At 40.8% G+C, this 18918-nt stretch overlaps 1 protein-coding gene across 7 annotated transcripts in view; it reads right to left on the reverse strand.

Annotated features, from left to right (window-relative positions):
- TMTC1 (transmembrane O-mannosyltransferase targeting cadherins 1) overlaps window positions 1-18918 on the reverse strand; it is a 176329-nt gene that overhangs the window by 144846 nt on the left and 12565 nt on the right. For 6 of the 7 annotated variants that reach the window (XM_037878291.2, XM_037878265.2, XM_043540624.1 and 3 more), the window contains 4 exons: window positions 17196-17373; window positions 15289-15362; window positions 14689-14865; window positions 12607-12813 (listed from right to left, as the gene is read on the reverse strand). In XM_037878291.2, the coding sequence (XP_037734219.1) occupies window positions 12607-12813; window positions 14689-14865; window positions 15289-15362; window positions 17196-17373 (636 nt within the window). The remainder of the gene's footprint in view (window positions 1-12606; window positions 12814-14688; window positions 14866-15288; window positions 15363-17195; window positions 17374-18918) is intronic. The other variant, XM_037878299.2, reaches the window with a different exon arrangement.

Consider the following 18918-nt stretch of genomic DNA (forward strand, 5'->3'; position numbering starts at 1 on the left):
ATACAGTCAAGGTTTAATATGCCCTTACTCCACAGCTGGTTTGCAAAGACAGGGAATTAACAGCTCATAAAAGGAGAGATTTTAGTAGATTTTAGCATACAGCCACAGAATGGAAGCTCTATACCAAACATCATAAAATGACCTTATAGTGGAAGCTGTATACAGAGGGAACTCTGTATTGTTCAGATAGTAAGTGATGCTGCTTTTCTGAAACTGTTTAACCTAGCATAAAAGGGGAGGTTAAAAATTAATTACAATGTATTTTAATACTCGCCTTTTTTTAAGCTGTCTGGTGAACAGTTGTGACAGGTAATGAGAATTCATAAGGCAAAGCAAAGTGTTGCCAGATGCTAGGAGACCTGTCAGACTTGGAGAGCAAACAATTGATAGCAGTGTTCCAACAGCATGAGCCCAAATGTCATCTTTCAAGGCTCACTTGGGTCATTATCTGAATTTCCATGCAGATGTTTGGGAATGTGGAATGCATTTACCAGATTCCCTTCTTCACTCCAGCCTTCTGGACATTCACAGTCTCAAAAGCTTCATTTCAAGTGTCTGCTATTGAGAGTTAAATTTTGTCTTCCAACATTTTCAAAGACCACATAAGATTAAGGCTTTTAATGTATTAGCTGGAAGAGGATATTGGGGCAACTGAATTAGAAATCTGAAATTAGCTTCCTTTACTGTTCTTCCTCCTTAAGTCAAGATGCAAATTAAATGTCTAGCCAAAGGCAGAATCTATGTACCTTGTAAAAGCCATACATAAAAGATGGGAGAGGCATTAGGCACACTAATAGATTTTGCCTTTGTAAAATAAATTTGAAGTCTCAGGCCATGTCTACACTTACCGGGGATCAACACTGCTGTGATAAATGCAGCAGAGATAAATTTAGCAGGTCTAGTGAATACCTACTAAATCGATTGAAGAGCGCTCTCCGGTCGACTGCGGTACTCCACCAGAGTGAGAAGAGTAAAGTAAGTCGATGGGAGAGCGGCTCCCATCGACGCGGCATGGTGTAGCCACCGCAGTAAGTCGACCTAAGCTATGTTGACTCCAGCTATGTTATTCATGGTAGCGTAGACAAGGCCTCAGTTGCTGCATTACAGTAAAACCCTAAATTTTTCATGTAATGTGACTCCAGCCGTCTGTCTAAAGACATGGTTGATGAGATTGATGCCCTTCTGGTTTTGGGGGGCGGGGGGGGAAATTAATTAAATCATCCAGAAGAAACCCAAACCTATGCTGCTTAGCCCTCAGAGTCCATCATTCTCCACCCGAAACAACCCTATGGCTGTTAGGCACACAACGGATTTATTAAACAGTTTCCAGAACAACAGTCATCAATGAAGTCGGAAGCTATACCTGGATTCTTCCACTAGTGAGCGCAGTGCCAATGTTTTTGCCTGGTGTCCCAAAGCTTTAACAAAAAGGTAGCTAAAAAAGTGTGGAAAGGTAAAGTTGGACAACTTGAATAGAAACAGATGTAACCCATAATAATTTGGGTGCCACTTATCACTGTTGGGTCTTTATTTTCTGAGAGATGGGGACAGTGCTCTCCAATCCTTACTTTAACCCAGAGGTGGGCAAACTACAGCCTGCGGGACCGTCCTGCCCAGCCCTTGAGCTCCTGGCCAGGAAGGCTCGCCCCCGGCCCCTCCCCTGCTGTCCCCCTTCCCTCGCAGCCTCAGCGCGCTGCACCACCAGTGCGGGAGGGGGCTGCACTGTGGGGGCAGGGGAGAGCAGGAAGGGAGGCTCACCTGCAGCCTCAGGGGAGCAGGCGGGCAGTGCAGGTGGTGGGAGCGCAGCGAACACGGGCAGAGGACTCAGGAGGAGCACCAGGCGGCCGCGCAGCCGGATGGAGAGAAGCGGCGCTTTGAAGGGGAAACTGCAGCTTCTCTCCGGCTGCGCAGCTGCCCCTGCTTCTCCTGAGTCCTTCACCCATGTTCACAGGGCCGCATTCTGAAAGGGGCTTTAGGGGGGGTTGGATGGGGGTGGGGTCCTGGGGGGCCTGTCAGGGGGTGGGGGTCTGGATAGGGGTCAGGGCAGTCAGGGAGCAGGGGGGGTTGGATATGGGGGTGGGGTCCCGGGGGGGGCGGTTAGGGGCAGAGGGTCCCAGGAGGGGGCAGTCAGGGGACAAGGAGTGGGGGGGGGGTTGGATGGGTTGGTGGTTCCGAGGGGGGTAGTCAGGGGGTGAGAAGTGGGACGGGGCGGATAGGGTTAGGGTTTGGGAAAGCACAGCCTTCCCTACCCAACCCTCCACACAGTTTTGGAACCCCGATGTGGCTCTTAGGCCAAAAAGTTTGCCCACCCTGCTTTAACCCCTACACAAAACTGGCCCGGTTCACTCAAAAAATAACTCCTCTGTCCATGCTATTCAAGCATTTATATTTCTCAGACACCATTCATTCCGTGACACTGAATTTAAGTACTTCTGAGGAAGCCCAATGACAATGGACATTGAATCTATTTCCATATCAATTTAATGAGACTGTCACGTACAGTGAAAAAGCAGGCAGTGCTGTGAAGTGGATGGAATACATACAGCCTCCCACAAATCAACACTGGAACACACAGACTGCACTTACAAGTTAGAGATTTTCATTTAGTAACATTGTACGGTAAATGCCTGCAACTCAAGATTTTAAGTGGGACGTCAGTGGCATACAGGACTTGCATTCGTCCTCTGGATGGAGTTAATTTTACCCTAGGTGATCAACATCCTTTGTGAGAAAAAATTCCCTAGCCTTGACTACCTTTGCCTCCTCATGCCATTCTGTTTAATGTGAGGCTTTTCCCTAGATTTTGTTTCTTTGACTGTATTGATATTTTAAAAGTTAGCTAATGAACGATGAACAGGTAGGTAAACTAATACCAGTCCCAGTGCTGCCCTGCTATCCTGGCATGTACACCTGTGTGAGGCCTAACTGATTAGTTCACTTGCTGCTAAATGGAAAAAAAACAGGGCCTCTGGACCCGGTCACACACGGCTGACCAATGAGTATGTTATTTACTTTCCATCTCTTCCTGAAAAAAAAATAAAAATGTTTTAATCTCTGCAAATAAAGATAAAATAATTATCCTAAAAGCCAATGCAAATTACCTAGTACTAGAGGGGCACCTTTTCACTGAATTTCTCATGCTGGAACACTTGCATGCAGAAGTTCTTGGGTTTGTGCATGCAAATAGGCCAGTGGTATTCGCAATGCAAATCCAAATGTGCAATTACTGTAAACTGCCTGAGCAAATGCATGGCCAAGAGGAGCAGAAGTAGAAGAGATAATTCCATCAGCAACAGATTTTGGCTGTTGATGTTAATATTATTATAGCTGTCATGCTTAAGGCAGGATTTACCTGCTCTGTTTCTAATTAAAATAAACTGCCGGTATTAAAAATAGCCAATAAAACAGTGAAATAAAACTGCAGTTATGCTGGTCTCTTTTAAAACTGTTATATTGATATAGCTCCCATTCCTTAAGGGCACAGAAAAACTCTGGCCCTGATTCTCTACTGTTAAACAAGTTTTTATACCCTACTGATGTTACATCAACATAAAAACAGTGTAAGAGAGTGAAGAATCAAGCCTCAGATTGGAAGATCTTTACTAAGGCTCTGATTCAGTCAGAGACTTAGCACATGCCCTTTTCCCTGCAATTGTATCTCCGGGCTGCTGTGCGCCAGGCTGGGGACAAGCATCAGAACTGAAAGCAAAGCGACTGTCTGTCCTGGGCTCTCAATAAACACCCCTCCCCCTATACCCAGGCAGCTTGGAGGAGGAAGCTGCCTGATTCAAACGCAGCAGGGACAAGAGACTGGCCTGGGGGAATAGATTGGGACAAAGAGCCTGGGGAAAACAGGGGAGTGGGAATCTAAGAATGGGGCTCGCTGTGCAAAGAGATTAGAACTAGGAGTGAAACCAGGGTGGGGACAGACAGATCAGATGAAGAACAAGGGGAGAGACTGGGAATGGCTGGGACCAGAAACCAGTGCGGGGGGAGGGGGGGAGAGAAGGAAGACAGATCTGATGATGAGCCAAGTGCAAGAGAAGAATTGGGACTGGCTTGGCAAAGAGCCAGAGACAAAAGAGGCAGGGGGCACACATAAATTGTAGTAGAAGAAGCTCAGAGAGAGAGACTGGGACTGACAGCCAGTGGGGATGGGGAACATGTCTGAGGCCTAGAAATGACTGGAGAGTAGGAGCATGAAGAGAGACAAATCAGAGGAGGAGCTGGGCTGTCTGGGCAAGGAAACTGAGACTGGTGGAGTCGGGGGAACGAACGAATGGGTGGGAAGTCTGGAGGGATAAGACGAGGACTTGCTGGGCAGGCAGTTAAGACTGAAATGAAAAATCTTGAGAAGTGGAGAATAAGATTGGCTAAGTGAGGAGAATGGGAGTGGGATGGGGATTCTGGCATGAGGAATAGACAAGTGTAGGCCAGGGCAGAATAGCCTGTGTCCATTAGAGAACACGCCCTTCCTGAGCCTGGAATGGAAACCAAGGCTCCTAAGTCTCACTATTCCCCTGCTTAATACCTGTGAAACCTACTAGCAAACTGTGTCTCATCCCCCCTAGTGCTGGTCCCCCTAGAGAATGTTGTTGTCAGTAGCTACCGGTGTGGTGTTCTGCTCTTGTTCGATGATGATAACAGTTGGCTGCATGTGTTCCCTCTGTGCGTTGCCCCAGCTCTGCGCAGACTCCGCAGCAGACTCCGAGAGAACCCCCAGAAACCAGACTCTTGTAAGGTACGAAGGAACCCGGGTCAGGTTTATTGTCAAACAAAGCACAGTAATAGTTCCCTATAGACTCTACAGGGCATCCTACAAGTTTGTGCTCCCTGGAAATGGACACAGCTCAGTCAGTGGCGGGACACTCCACTGCCCCCTAGGCTGGACAAAGATGTGCGCTCCCGGACCTACTTTTATACAGTTGCAGGACAGATTACTCATCATAGTTCAAACGAATCTATTCGTCATGTTGTCCTTTTGACCCTGTCTTTAAGATGCACTTGCCTGTTCCTTGTTATGTCTGTGGAGTGTTCTGATGCCATCTTGGTGCAAGTTCCTCTCCTTAGCACTTATGTGTGTGTGTGCACGTGCTTCTAACAACCTTGTCTTGCCAACTTCTGTGAGTGGGACTTGCCTCTGGCTCCCAGCCCAGCTTTGCTTAACACTGCCTGGAAGTACTTCGGTTCAGGCTTCAGGCCTCAGACTGGGCCTCTGATACAAGAATTTATGTTTCAGGGCCTCCTCTTACTACAAATGTCAACACTATAAGTGAAATTCAATCTCTATAAAATGCCTCTCACTGAGGGAGGTTGAACCTGACTCAGAGCCTGACTAAGTGCATGGCAAGTCAGGGTATAAATCACCAATGCACTAAGTCACCGTGTGGACTCTGTTATTGCACACTAAAAGTTCTGCAGTGCTCTTTCACCTACTGCTATTTCAAACAGTAGTAGGCCAAAGCACAGAACGTTTAGTGAGTGGTAGCGGGGTCCGCACAGCCAGTTAGCGTGCAGAAAGCTAGTGCACTATAGATTTACACCCCAGTTTGCCGTGCACTATATCTCCATGTAGGCAAGCCCTCAGCAGTCACTAAAATGGAAAGAAGAGCAGTGCTACTGCAACCTAGCTACTGTGAGAGGATTACATAACACAACAGGGAAAACATGTCATGATTTCAAGGCTAACTGCACTTCTAACCTCTCCTGATCTCTGAGGGCATCTCCCCTCTGGTCTTAGCTCTCAAGCCATCACCTCTCCTGGGCTGGAATCATGCGATTCTCCCACTCTCAGACAGGATCCAGGTCTGCAGTCCCCTATGATCAAATGTGATCACCTAAGCAGGCCTGACATACCTTCAGTGCCTGCAGTTCTGCTCCACCTCGGAGCAATAACAGTGGTAAACAGTAACCAAATAGCCTTTGTTAAGTATTATTTATTTAGAACCAAACCATCCAGGAGAAAACAGATCTCTAAATACTAAGCCAGTGTATATGTATGGTTGTCTCTCCCTAAGGTTTACCATTCCCTGGGTCCAGCGAAGGGAGACAAACTCTCTCTCTCTCTGCAGAGCCTCTCTCTGAGTCAAACTGTCCCACCTGGACAGCTCCTGACAGCTGACTCCCCTTTTTCTCCGTAGTTGTGGCTTTTTAAGTGTTGAATGTTCTTTTGATCGCTTGGCTCCTAGCCTGGCAAAACAGCTGTGTCACTTTGGGCTGGGGCTTGGAAATAAGGCATTGTTCTCGTAATTGACCCCTCCCCCCAACTCTCCCAAGTGTTTGCTCAGATGTGTTTTATCTAGATCCATCATGTTGCCTTTCTTCTCGTTTTTCATGCAGCCCCCTATTAAACTGGAGCAGTATATTTCATACAGTAACTTCACCTCACTGACCAGGTCATATACAGTATTCATAAAATTATCTCATTACCCTTAGATGATTACATAGCAGCTCCATGTCCATCACAATGCATAAACTTATTGAAGCCAAGTATAGGGCAGAGGCAAAATTTACTTTTATACAGCTGTCCCTGAGCCCCACATAACTTTACAGACAGTGGGCTAAAAAGAACAGCAGCCATTGTACTCTATGACCCTACTCCTGCAAAGCATTTAACATGTGCAAAACTTGGCTCACACGAATAATCCAATTGACTTCAGTTGGGCAATTGACGGGAGCGAAGTTATGAGTGTTCATAAGTGTCTGGCAGGTTCAATACCTATGTTGTTTTTTCAGATTTATTTTCTTATATAAAACGTCCTGTATTAGGACATAAATCAGTTACTGAGATAGACCTCACTCCCAGAATTTGATCCACACGGACTAGGAAAACAGCTGTCATCTGGGCCTATAAGAAGTTAAAATTTGCACCCAACAACCTTGACAGGGTCTCTTTAAACTGTCTAGGTATTTTTGTAGTTAAACATCCACAAAAATATCATATAACCTAGTGCCCTTGCTACAGTTCTCATGAATAACATTCTGGCAACACCTCTCCAAATGTATTCACTTAAGAGCGAGGACCTTTCCTTCATACAAGGTTGTTATTATTCCCATAACTTAAAAAGTTATGGCAGATAGGCATTTCACAAGAAATGCTGAACCTTGAAGCCTCAATTATAGAAAAATATGCAGCTGTATAACTATTTACGTACATGCAGTTACATACTTGCCATATCATTTTCAATTCCCTCCTCTGCTATTTTGTTGTTGCATGGGCGTGGGCAAAGACCCAAAATGCTTCGGAGGGCAGAGTCACACATTTGAGTTTTTCTTTTTAGTTGTATGCTGGGCACTAAAAACAATGAACATTTTAAATAAAAAAGCACAGTGTATAGTGCATCTCATCATGTAAACTAAAATAACCAAATCCCATTTGCTCCCATTGAACTCAATGGAATCTGGGGGCGGAGAGAAGAGAACTATAAAACAGATATAATGTTATATAAAAGGGAGCCTAGCAGTAATTATATTCCAAGCACTTTCATAATCACTATTCATTGATCAATATGGGCTATTTTATGGTCCATCTGTTTGTGCTAAAACATGACAGTCAGATATTCTAATCCAAACCTGGCTATAAAATTGCTTTCTGACATACAAAAGGAATTTCATTTTTAAGGAAATTTAAAAAATTACAAGAGCAGTTTCCTGTCTCCAGGTAAAAAACATGCCTGGAAATAAAACATTTCATTTTGTTCAGTCTGAAACAAAATTTTCCCAACTTTTTCAGTTCATGAAAAATTCAGAAAAGTCTTGGTTTTGGTTCAGTCTGAACCATCCCCTCCCCCCAAATTTTTGGAATGGTCAGCAAACTGAAAAATCACTTATTCTCACAACTCTAATTGCAACACTGCTTTTCAATGCAAGTAATAAAATACTGAACAGTAAGTAGGTTTCTATTTTTCAAAATGAACATAAGCAAGAATTTTATGTTTAAGTAGAAACATGTTATAGAGTCTACCACACAAATGCATCCTGTAATGCTTTCAGCTACTAGGCTGGCTGTACCATGAGCAGCAGACAACTGGCCATCCTTAGTGGTCAAAACTGTGCGTCAGCTCCTGAGAGCTTTACATGCAGCCAGCTAAAAAGGGAAGCTGGCAAGGGTCATGCAATCATAGCTGTTTTTCCATTAAAAATGGTTATGTACGTATAGCTTGATTCATTATGCACAGAAACACTTTAAACACTCAAAAGGGCAGCTGAGGGAAACTGATGCTAAATAGCATACTGGACAGATTCCCTCGGCATCCATTCTCTGTGTAGAGCACCGCCGCTTGACTTTTGCAGCTACCCCTGCAGAGAAAGAGAAAAATGGAGGCTTCCCCCATGTGGAAAGGGGAAATGTTCCAAAAAGGATGTTTTGTGGAAGGGGAGAGGTAGCTGGAGTTCAAGAAAGGCTGAAGCAAAAGAGAAAGACAGAACACAGGGAATAAAGAAATGAGGAAAGAGAGCAAAACAGAGGAGAGAGAGAGAGAGGAAATAAATCTGGTTGCTTATGCTGGTGGGTTTCACCATAGTATTTGACAGAGAAAGGATGAAATACAGACAAATACAGATGAAGAACACAGACCAAAAAAAAAAAAAGGAGAAAACAGAGGACAAAGAGTGGAGGTCTCAAGACAAGATATCGGACTGTGTATTTGGGCAGCCCATCAGCCTGCCATATCATAAGACATTATGGTCACCTGTGCTTAGTAGTTGTTCAAGACCTTCTGGGATGCAGCAAAAAACCTACATTTATAAGCCAATTTTGTAGGCAGTTTCCCACCACTACCACTCTCTATCCCTTAAAGCACCTGGCACTTGGCCAACTTTTACCCTCATCTTTACCAAAAATCCTGGAGTCTTCCTCATGGTTCTATTTTCCTGCAACTCCTCTGCTCTAGTGATGGCCAGATCAGAAATAGCAGAGACTGGCCAACTGCACTAATTTATTTTGTGGTTTTGTCACATGAAAGATCAATGCTAAGCGAAACGGGGATTCAGTGCATTTCCACTTGAGACAAGGAAGAAATTAACTAGTTTCCATAAATGCAAGATTACCAAACCCTCACCCCCTTTAAAGCAAAACACAACCACAGGCAAATTCACATTGTCAAGGTAGACCATGAGGACTCTGTATCAACTTGAATCCTACAAGTTCTCTAGTATCTGGGACCATTTACCCTATTGATTAGTGACACAGAGGACTATCATGTTAATGATTTGCATATAATAGCCTGTATTTACAGTGGATATTGACACAACACTCAAGAAAAAAAAGTCAATGCTGCTTAATGAACTGGCTAATAAGAGATGCCCAACGAGAGGCACCATGAACAGTATCCTCTCTTACAGGCTTCAGAAACCTCTGTATGGAATCAGTTCTGCCCTAAACACAGACCGCTTGCCAGTGGCAGCAAACTGTTTAGTGACCGAAGGGCTGGGGGAGAGAATTTCTAGCTGGTTTAGGGCGGCAAAACGTATAAAAGCCAGCAGTGACTCCAAAAAACTCTCTCCAACAAATGGTTCGCATAGGACTTCCATCCCAACCCATCATCACTTCTAGTCGGCAGGGTTTCACGTTCCTGGTGTATCACACAGGGATATTTGTTGCAAGACTCCTTTAATAATTCATCTTCATTCTGCTCTTGTCCTTCACAAAACACTATCAATTATTTAATTTCAGGTACACAAGCTTTCTCCTGCAAGTGAATCAGTCAAGTGGCTGAATGTATGTGTTGGGTCATGATTCTTCACATGTAGTTAGGGGCTAAATTCAAAGGGTCAGATCCTCAGCCAGGGAAAAATCAGCATCGCGTCATTGAGTTCAGTGGAGCTAACTCAACTTATCCCAGTTGACGATAATCTGGATCAGCGTAGGGTACAAATTAAAGTGACCTGTAATTTTGTTAATGTGGACAAAATATATTTGTATTGAATTCTCCAAGCAGGAAAGCATTAAAGGGGCATCCCATACAAAAATTATTTTAAAATGTATCCTCCTCCCCAAAAGGCCAGATATGTGAGTTGTGGCTCTATCGTAATACCTCTGAGTGTAAACTAGGGAGCCTGGACATTTTGGGCAACCTGGGGGCAAATGGAGCAGAAAGGTACATTTCAAAATAATGTATTTGTTGAATGCACCTTTAGTTCTTTCCATCTGTAGCATCAAGCAAATGGAAAAATACATTAATTAATGTTATCCATGAATTAAAATCACATATACATTAATTAAAAATTAATTAGTTGTAGGCTCTTTGCAGCACAGATTGTATCTTACTAAGTGTTTACCTCATCGGGATTCCTGATTCTGACTGGGGTCTCTAGGCACTATTACACTATATATAATACCAAAAAAAGAGACACACATTTACAGATCATCTTGAAACAATAGAACACTCTAGTAATCCAGGCAGAATATTTTGGGGCAATTATAGCTGGCCATAAATGGGATTATAGGGCACAAGATCAAAGGCAAAAACTGGTCACCTGACCTGACAATACTTCCCCCGCCCCGCTTATGGTCACATACCCTGGAGTCTCTTTTTGCTATTAAGAAATGGAATTTGCAAATAAATAGAAACAACATAGTTGTGGACTATACAATTAATGAGCACTGATATGATTACCATGTTGCTGACAGCCAAACATAAACCTCCGTTAGTGTCCTGCTTTCTGGAGCAATTTCATAATTACGAAATATTGCTTGCACACAAGCTGCCGAAAGGACTTAGGTGGCATATGATCTGACGTAGGGACTGTCTGCTGGAAGAGTCTGGCTGGCCCAACTACTACCAAAAAGTCTTACCTGTGTCTCAAGCCTCTGGGTACTATTTCAAAAACAGCCTAACTCCCATTGACTTCGGATGGCACTCAGGTCGCTAGGTCACCGAGTCTCTTTTGAAAATTTTATCCTTCGTTTAAACAGCATAAATTGCTAATTATTTTTCCTCTTATTTTAAAACCCAGAGAATATTTTGCAATTAAAAGCAAGAATCACAACATACTGCTTCTAAAAGCAGCTGCTTTTTATAGCAGACTTTTTTTAAAAGTCATTCTGCCTTAGAAGATTCCAATTAAAAGGTACTGCAGAAGTCGTCATCTGTTCAGGTTTTGGGTTTTTTTGTTTGTTTTTTTTTTGGTGGTGGGGGGGCCCACACTTCAAACAATTGTATTCAGGAAAAAACTCCTTTAAAAAGTAAACCACTGCCTGGCTCTCTAATTATTCATATTTTCAGCTTTGGAGTTTCATGTGCCTGAAAATAAACACTACCACATTACCTAATCTGCATTATTCTTAAAACCAGTGATGCAGCATGTAAAAACATCAGAAAAAACTATGGGTAGGCAGTATCAGTATCCTACTAAGGAGGAAAAGCCATGAAACAAGCTTCTAGATGCTATTAGAGACTGGGACATTTAGAAAATGACACATTTAAGTATTTAAGAGAGGACGTTGAGATGCACCTTGCTATACCCTCTTACTGACTAACTGCCATTCAAAGGATGTCAGACTCTGGCCCTAGTTCAGAGTGTGGTTCAGCCTTAAAGGGTGCTGCTTGGCTTGCAGAGGAGTTCCATGGGGAGTGCACTGACCACCTCACTTAGTGCTGGACATAAAATTGTTCCATCATCCATCACCCCAGCTTTCTCCATGAATCATTAGGCTTGGAAGGATTAGATTTTTAATTGTTAAATGTCTGTAAAGGTTGATTTCACCATACAGAGACACAAACCAATGAAAAAATATTTCAGTTGGTAATGATCAAAATTTACAGACAGGCTAAGTAAGAAAAATGCTGCTTGAGAACTTATTAGTCTTTGATTTAAGGATATTTTGTACATTATGACATGTAACGTTGACAATTTGTGTTTTAATAGTTATAAAGCTTTAACTATTTGAATCTCAACATCTACTGGTCATTACATAATTATTGTCTGACTCCCATCTCCATAATTTCCCCAAACTGTGAAAATTTAAGTAGATAATTTTTTTAATGCTTATAAATAAAACTGATACTATTTTTTTGAAATTATAAAAAATAAAAATAGAATTCTGCCAAGCCTATATATAATCAAATTCTTGGGCACAAGGCAGGACAAAAATTAGCAGTTAATATTTAGATTGTTTCTATATGGCAGCTCTGTTCCAAACTATGCACCAGTGCTCACTACCAGGTTTTAGAGGTAAAAGGATCTGTGCCTCCCCTCTCAAACCAACATCATATCCCCATCCTCTTCCTCTGGAAGAGGAAGGGGAGGATAAGAAACACAAGGAAGCACTCCATCCCACCAGATAAGATGGTGGGGGGACAAAGCCCTCTCTCTAATGTCTCGTCTTCTCTAAAAATACCTATTCTTCTCAGCTGTCAAGTGACATCAGTCCTTTCTTCTTCTCAAGCAGCAGAAATGTACTCATTTACTCCTCCCCGTCCCTTCCCCCCGCCCCTGTTTTTTCTCACTCAACAATTATAATGGTGGGGTTTTTTTTTTTATAAAATAGTTATAAAAGTGAAAGAAAGTAAAGTGATTCTTGTCATTAAAAATATACAAAGATATAAAACAACCTGTTGAGAAAAAAAGAAAAAAAAATCAGAATCACTTGTGGTTGTATAGTACCTAAGAATAGCCCACATGGCTTTGTTTGAGACAGAAAGGCTGCTGCTCCGTTGCTCTTCAGGTGATGCAGGGTGGCATGAGTTCCAGGTCCCTTTGTGAGCAAACCGGTGCTTCCCATTCTCCCTGCTGGATGGAGGACTCTGCAGCGAAGCAGATGGAGAAGACGCAGGCTGCCGTGCGAACCTCTGATGCACCCCTCCATTTCTCCTAATTACTCATTGAATTGAGAAGCACAAAAGGGGGGGGGGGTAGGAAGGGGGAAAGAGGCCTTTTAAGAGATGGTTCTTTTGTTTCACGTTTACTTCATTAAAAGAGGGAGTATTGGAAAGTTATCCCAAACTACTATCTTAATACAATACATGACATTTCCTTCAGGTCTATATGCAAAGATCTGGCATTTACTTCACTGCTACTGGGCATGATGGAGGGCAGGATAACTGGATTCTCAGCTATTGTACAAACTTCTACAAACTACAATATTAAAAAAATGTAAAAGAACCTTGCAGTATATTATCAGTCTAACCTTTCTTAAAGGCCTCAGAGGGCTTACAGCGGTGAGTGTGATGGGGAGTGAGGAGGGAAAAACTGCACAGTATATTTCATTAGACAATTATCCTTTGTGGCAGCTCACTTGTTAAAAAAAAAGAAAGCAGGCCTGGTTCAAACAAACGGGGGGTGCGGGAAGGAGTCTCAGCAACATTTGGCTACAGGTTCTCTCCTACCCCTTAAAATCAAGGAAACACACAGACAAAATTCTGAGCACCATAAACTGCTACACTAGTGCACAATAAATTAGAATGAATATTAAAATGCATCACATCTGGGCCACAGAGCCTCTCATTCTTGTAAGGTCTCTGGCCCTGGCATGACCGTTATTTAATGTCACAGAAGCAAGGAAACAGAATGTTCAGAGACCACTGGAACATGACCCCAAGGAAAAGAGGGATATAAAATAAGTGCATGGGTTTTCCCCTGAATAATTAAAGATTTCTGCCATTCTTAGCCACAGAGTTCCTGCAACTCCACACAATCCATTGTAAATGTACGCACCACAAGCATTCTGACTGCCAACCCCAAAGAAGTCCATAACTTGCCACTGGCAGACCATTTGTGAAGTTATGTATTAGAATCAAGACAGAAGAAATACTCTAGTGATGTATCATAGCTTACCACTGATTAGTACTACTTGTGGGGGGGGAGGGATTTTGTCATAGGGCCATATCTAAGTCCAGTTAAAGTCAATGGAAAGAGATAAAACATGAGAGAGGGGACAAGGATGTAGAAAGTTTAAAAACACTGAATGTTTGGGGGAGAGATGGACGCAACAGGCTCTACATCAAAAAGAGAAGAACTTAACACTATAAGTAAGGAGCCATACAGTTACTGGCAGAACTAAGACTGTGATAAGTCACCTTGAATGGATTTGAATTTTCTTAACTAAGTGTTGATAACTGCTTAATTCTCCAGCTGTGGAATTCTTGGGCCACCCAAAAACAGATGAAAAAAAATATTTCCATATTTAACTAATTGAGATTTCCAGAGGGGGGAAAAAAGAAAATATTTAAAGATATTGCTTGAGGGCTCATAAGAGTTCCAATTTAAGCATCATTCATGTTACAAAAAAAATATTAAGAAATTAATGAACAAATCTGATTTTATTACTAAATCTGATATCAAACTTAACTTCACGTTATCACATTTTGAACAAAAAGTTACAGGGTTTTAATTTGTTGCTACTGCAGAAATTAAGCCAATAAATTTTAAAAACTTTTGATACTACCAGTCAAAATTCACACAAAAATAAAAATCAAACCCTTTCAAAGTTAGCTATAACTGAGTTGTGTGTTTCTGTAGAACATTTCTTCACCCTTTGCTAGCTACCCATCCAGCAACAGTACTGTACCAAGCAAAACATAAAATAAAATATAGGATGAAATTCTAGCTCTGCTGGAGTCAACAGGAGTTTCCCATTAACTTCAATGGGGACAGAATTTCATCTATCATACTGTATATAATCATATATTTATATATATTATGCACATAAAAGGTGTCAAGGTTTGAAGAATATATTAAGTTACTTACAGTCTAAGTCTATTGTAGGACAGGAAAAGCAAGTCATAAACCAAGCACACACCAAACACAGTGACTCCAGTTTCTTTCACCAGCATTGCACAGGTCCCAAGAAATAAACTAAGCAGCAAGAAGAATGGAGAGGCAGTGGGAGGGAAATGTTCCCCAACATAAAAATGATCCACACTCCTGCAAAACAGATTTGTTATTTTCATATTTATTAATTAGTTCATTAAACATTTTCCAAGTGCATTTCCATAATTTTTAAAACACTAAAATATACTCAATAATCATGAACCCAATGCTGCGAACACATACTTGCATGAGCACTCCCATTAACTTCAGTTAAATTATTGAGAGTAAGGGTCTGCAGCAACTGGCTACATATATTTATTAATATCACTGCAAGTTGGGTGCATGACTGAAAGAAGGGTCCAAAAGCACTTTTACACACAGAGTGAGTGACTTAAAAAACAGCATGGGTTCACAGGACTTGCGTTGTCAATTTTAAATAAAATACAATAGTTAGGATTTTATATGGATTCCTCCCACCGCAAAAAAAAGCCTCACGTCTCACAACATCTCATAATATTTAATATTAAAGATCCATACCTATTATAGGAGAGAAAAGCCAACAGAAACAGTAGACAGGCTAAGACATCTGCTCTGCCTACAATACCTGTTACCTAAGAGTAGAAAAAAAGAAAGACAGGAAAATTATACTTTAAAAAAAATCCTTTAGAGACTGTTTCAATGAGCCATACCAATTGCCTTTGCTTTATGGGTTTTTTCCCCTCCTTTCTTTCTGTCTCTCTCTTCTTTCCTACATCCTGGCACCCTAATCAGTAGGAATTTTGGTATTTTTTTTTTTTATTATATAGAGTAATTAAACTATTTTGTGTAACAACAACAATATACAGACGGACTAAAACGAAGTTAAATTCTTTTAAAAAGCATTTATAGAAACGACTCAGAAAATAAGAACATAATTGTGATTGGGATTATTATGAAATAATTAAAATGGGGATCAAAAAAAGAGAAATGTATGCCTGATTCACTAAACTGTGACGTTTAATCATATTCTTTAATACTGTGAGAACTGATTTTAGATCAAAATCCTCCCCAAAGACTAACAGTCACTCCTACATAATAAGAAAGCTTATTACTCAAATGTTAGTTAATAATCAGTTCAAACAGACAATAAATTGCAACTGCTAACTTGGTACGTATGAGAGTTTTTCAAACTCTAATTGGCAGGTTTCTTTATAATTATTCAAATTACAAAATATTTCAGCATTCCACTTCATAAAGATTCAGAAACTGCACATAAAGGAAATTAAAGGCCCTTTGAAGCTTTTGCTGTTTTAAGGTCACTTAATTATGTAATCTTCAATGCTTTGGCATTTGCTTTAAACTCCCCAAATTCTGATCTAGACAAGAGTAAATTCAAAGCTGGCCTCATCTAAAACCTTGCTTATATTATAAAGCAGCATTATCTAAAGGAGCCTGGCTGATTAGCTCAGAGAGACAACACAAGAGGTAACTGTAAAGCTCATGGCTCTTTTGTTATTAAGGCACTCTCTCCTCAAAAGTTCTCAGCACTGGCAGTCATTTCACTCTCGCTAGTTTACAATAGTTCATAACAACAAAATACGATCCTGACAATATCTTAACTAGACATACACTTGTCTACCTGGAAACAGAAGAAACTGCATCCCCATTTGAAAGAAAAGACCCAACCATTTTATCTACATGGAAATTAAAATAGCAGTCATTTTAAAACAAGGTATCTGTATATTTTGATATCTTGCATTTTTCTGTGATTAGTAGAAAAGCAACATAAGCTTATATACTGCAACTTTGCCATGAAGTTTACTCAAAGAAGCTGTTTTCCGAAGATTAAAAAAAAAAAATCCATAGTTTCTAATTAAGAATTGTGTGAGAAAATTCATGGGTCAATATAGACCTACGACCTGTATCAGCATTTTCCTATTATCTTGTTCAGAACACACACCAAGTTACATTATGAATACAGGGGCCCTTTTCTGTTTAGAAATTGAAGACTCTGGAAAAAAGATTTAAGGAACAGAACAATGTCTCAGCAGGACAGATGCCTCACAAAGTTTTCTGGTTTTGAGAGATGGTGGGGATCCATATTTTCTCACAACTGCAACATTGTGTATTTATTTTTAGCATTGCTGGTTAGGATGGTTAATTGGAATTGCAGCTAGTATTAAGTGGAAAGACAGCAAGTATGAAGTTTATTCTTAATGTATATTATTGATTATTTTGAATGCAACAGGTTTGGGGTTTTGTTTGTTTGTTTTGGGGGGAAAAAAGGGGTTGGGGTTTTTTTGGGGTTTGTTTTTTTTTTGTTTTTTTTAACTGTTTACCCTTCAAAGCAAATACCACACTGAGTCACAGTAAACGGTATGTTTTGTTTTAAAGGTTTGTTTTTTTAGAAAGTTATAAACATGTATTTCTTTTAGGTACTATCTCAGTTTTACATATATACTTACAGCCTCACTGTGAATAGGATGCACAGCAAAGAAGAGAGCCGTGACAAAAGCCAGTCGACTGTCCTTGAATACAGCTTTGTCACAAGTATACATCAGGACAAGAGTCACTAGACAGTGTAAAGTTACATTTACTGCATGGAAATAGAATGGGTTCATACCAGCCAACAATATGTTTAGCCTGTAAGAAAACAAAACAGAACCATAATAAATATAATTAGGCCATGGAATCCTTGCAATGGCAGAACATCATTCACACACATTAAAACCAGACGAAATACGTAATTTAGAGTACAGGCTGTTAAATTAATTAGGATAAAATTGCTCAGAACATCTGGTTAATCTCGATAAAAAGAAACCACTCCCTGCTGCAGCCTCCTCCCCCCACTGCCTTTTAAAACGTGTGGTTGAATTTGGCTAGTTTCACTGCAAATGATGTAAGAGGCTAACAACACAGATTTGAGCTAAGCATCTCATAGATAGGTGCTTTACATACTTACCCCAGGATAAATCATGCACTTCAACATGAAAGCTGTAACATTTGTGCCCTTTCAACACTGGCACTTTCCACAGAAATCTAAGCTATGTAGTAGTTTTATGATATGGATCCATTAAGATTGATTTTTTTGAAAAACTGATTGATATCTTCACACGTGACCAATTAAAGCCATGATTCAGCAGTTTCCTGTTTCACTTTAGATCATGTGAGTAATATCACTGAAGTCAAACAGGAATACCAGTGTTTAACTTTAAGCCTGAGTTTATGAGCTTTGCTGAATCAGGGTCTACACTAGGAATCCAGATGCAACAGGAACCCCTCTACCATCAGAAATTGTTTTTGCAGAATGTTCAGTGACAAGACACATTAGTTGCTATGCCATCAGGTTCTCTCCTGATGAGAGAACAGCACTACTCATTATTTGTGGCTGCCACAAAAGGAAAGAGTGACTAACTGCTAAGAATTTATTTTCACAAGATATTCATAAACTTGTCTCCTCACTGCACTTACTGCCAACTTATTTAACAGTCGTTAACAGGGTTGTTTTACATACAGTTGAAAACAGAATCAAAATGATTAATTCTAATTAAATTTGTCCATTTGGTTATGTCTTCTAGATCAGTGTTTCAACGACTGGTTCATGGACCGGCGCCTGTCCCTGAGATCTCCCTGACACAGTTTAGAAAGACAGCAAGCCAGTCCCTGGTATCCAAAAGGTTAAGAAACACTGACATAAACACCACATACAAACAAGAAAGAGTTGGAATTAAAAAGACAACAAAAGAAATGACACCCAATAAAATCAGTTCAAATATTTTGCATGTAGACTAAACCACACATTAAGGGGCAACAATCCCTATATTTGCTTTTACTAAGGGTCAGACTGCAGTTCCCCATGGTTTACATGGCTTGAGAGCAATGCCCTTGACTTGTTATTACTATGTAAACACCTTGGGTTTTCTAAATCGGCTGAGAATTGGCATGTTTGTAAAGCCCAGACAACATATGTTTTTTATAAATACTTTCTATATGCACAGCTTACAACTGATAGAACTTGATCTACGCTAGGCTGCATTTTGACCAGTCAATCTAACTTTAAGAGGGAAGGAGTCTTACTTGCGTATTTCATTTTTGTTCCCTCGGGAACACTTTGGAGGTAATCACTGAGCTAAAGGAGTTTGGGAAAAATACAACTTTGGCATAACCTAACCCTGGACTTTGAAGTAA

Source organism: Chelonia mydas, chromosome 1 (genome assembly GCF_015237465.2).
Source record: "Chelonia mydas isolate rCheMyd1 chromosome 1, rCheMyd1.pri.v2, whole genome shotgun sequence".
NCBI lineage: Eukaryota > Metazoa > Chordata > Testudines > Cheloniidae > Chelonia > Chelonia mydas.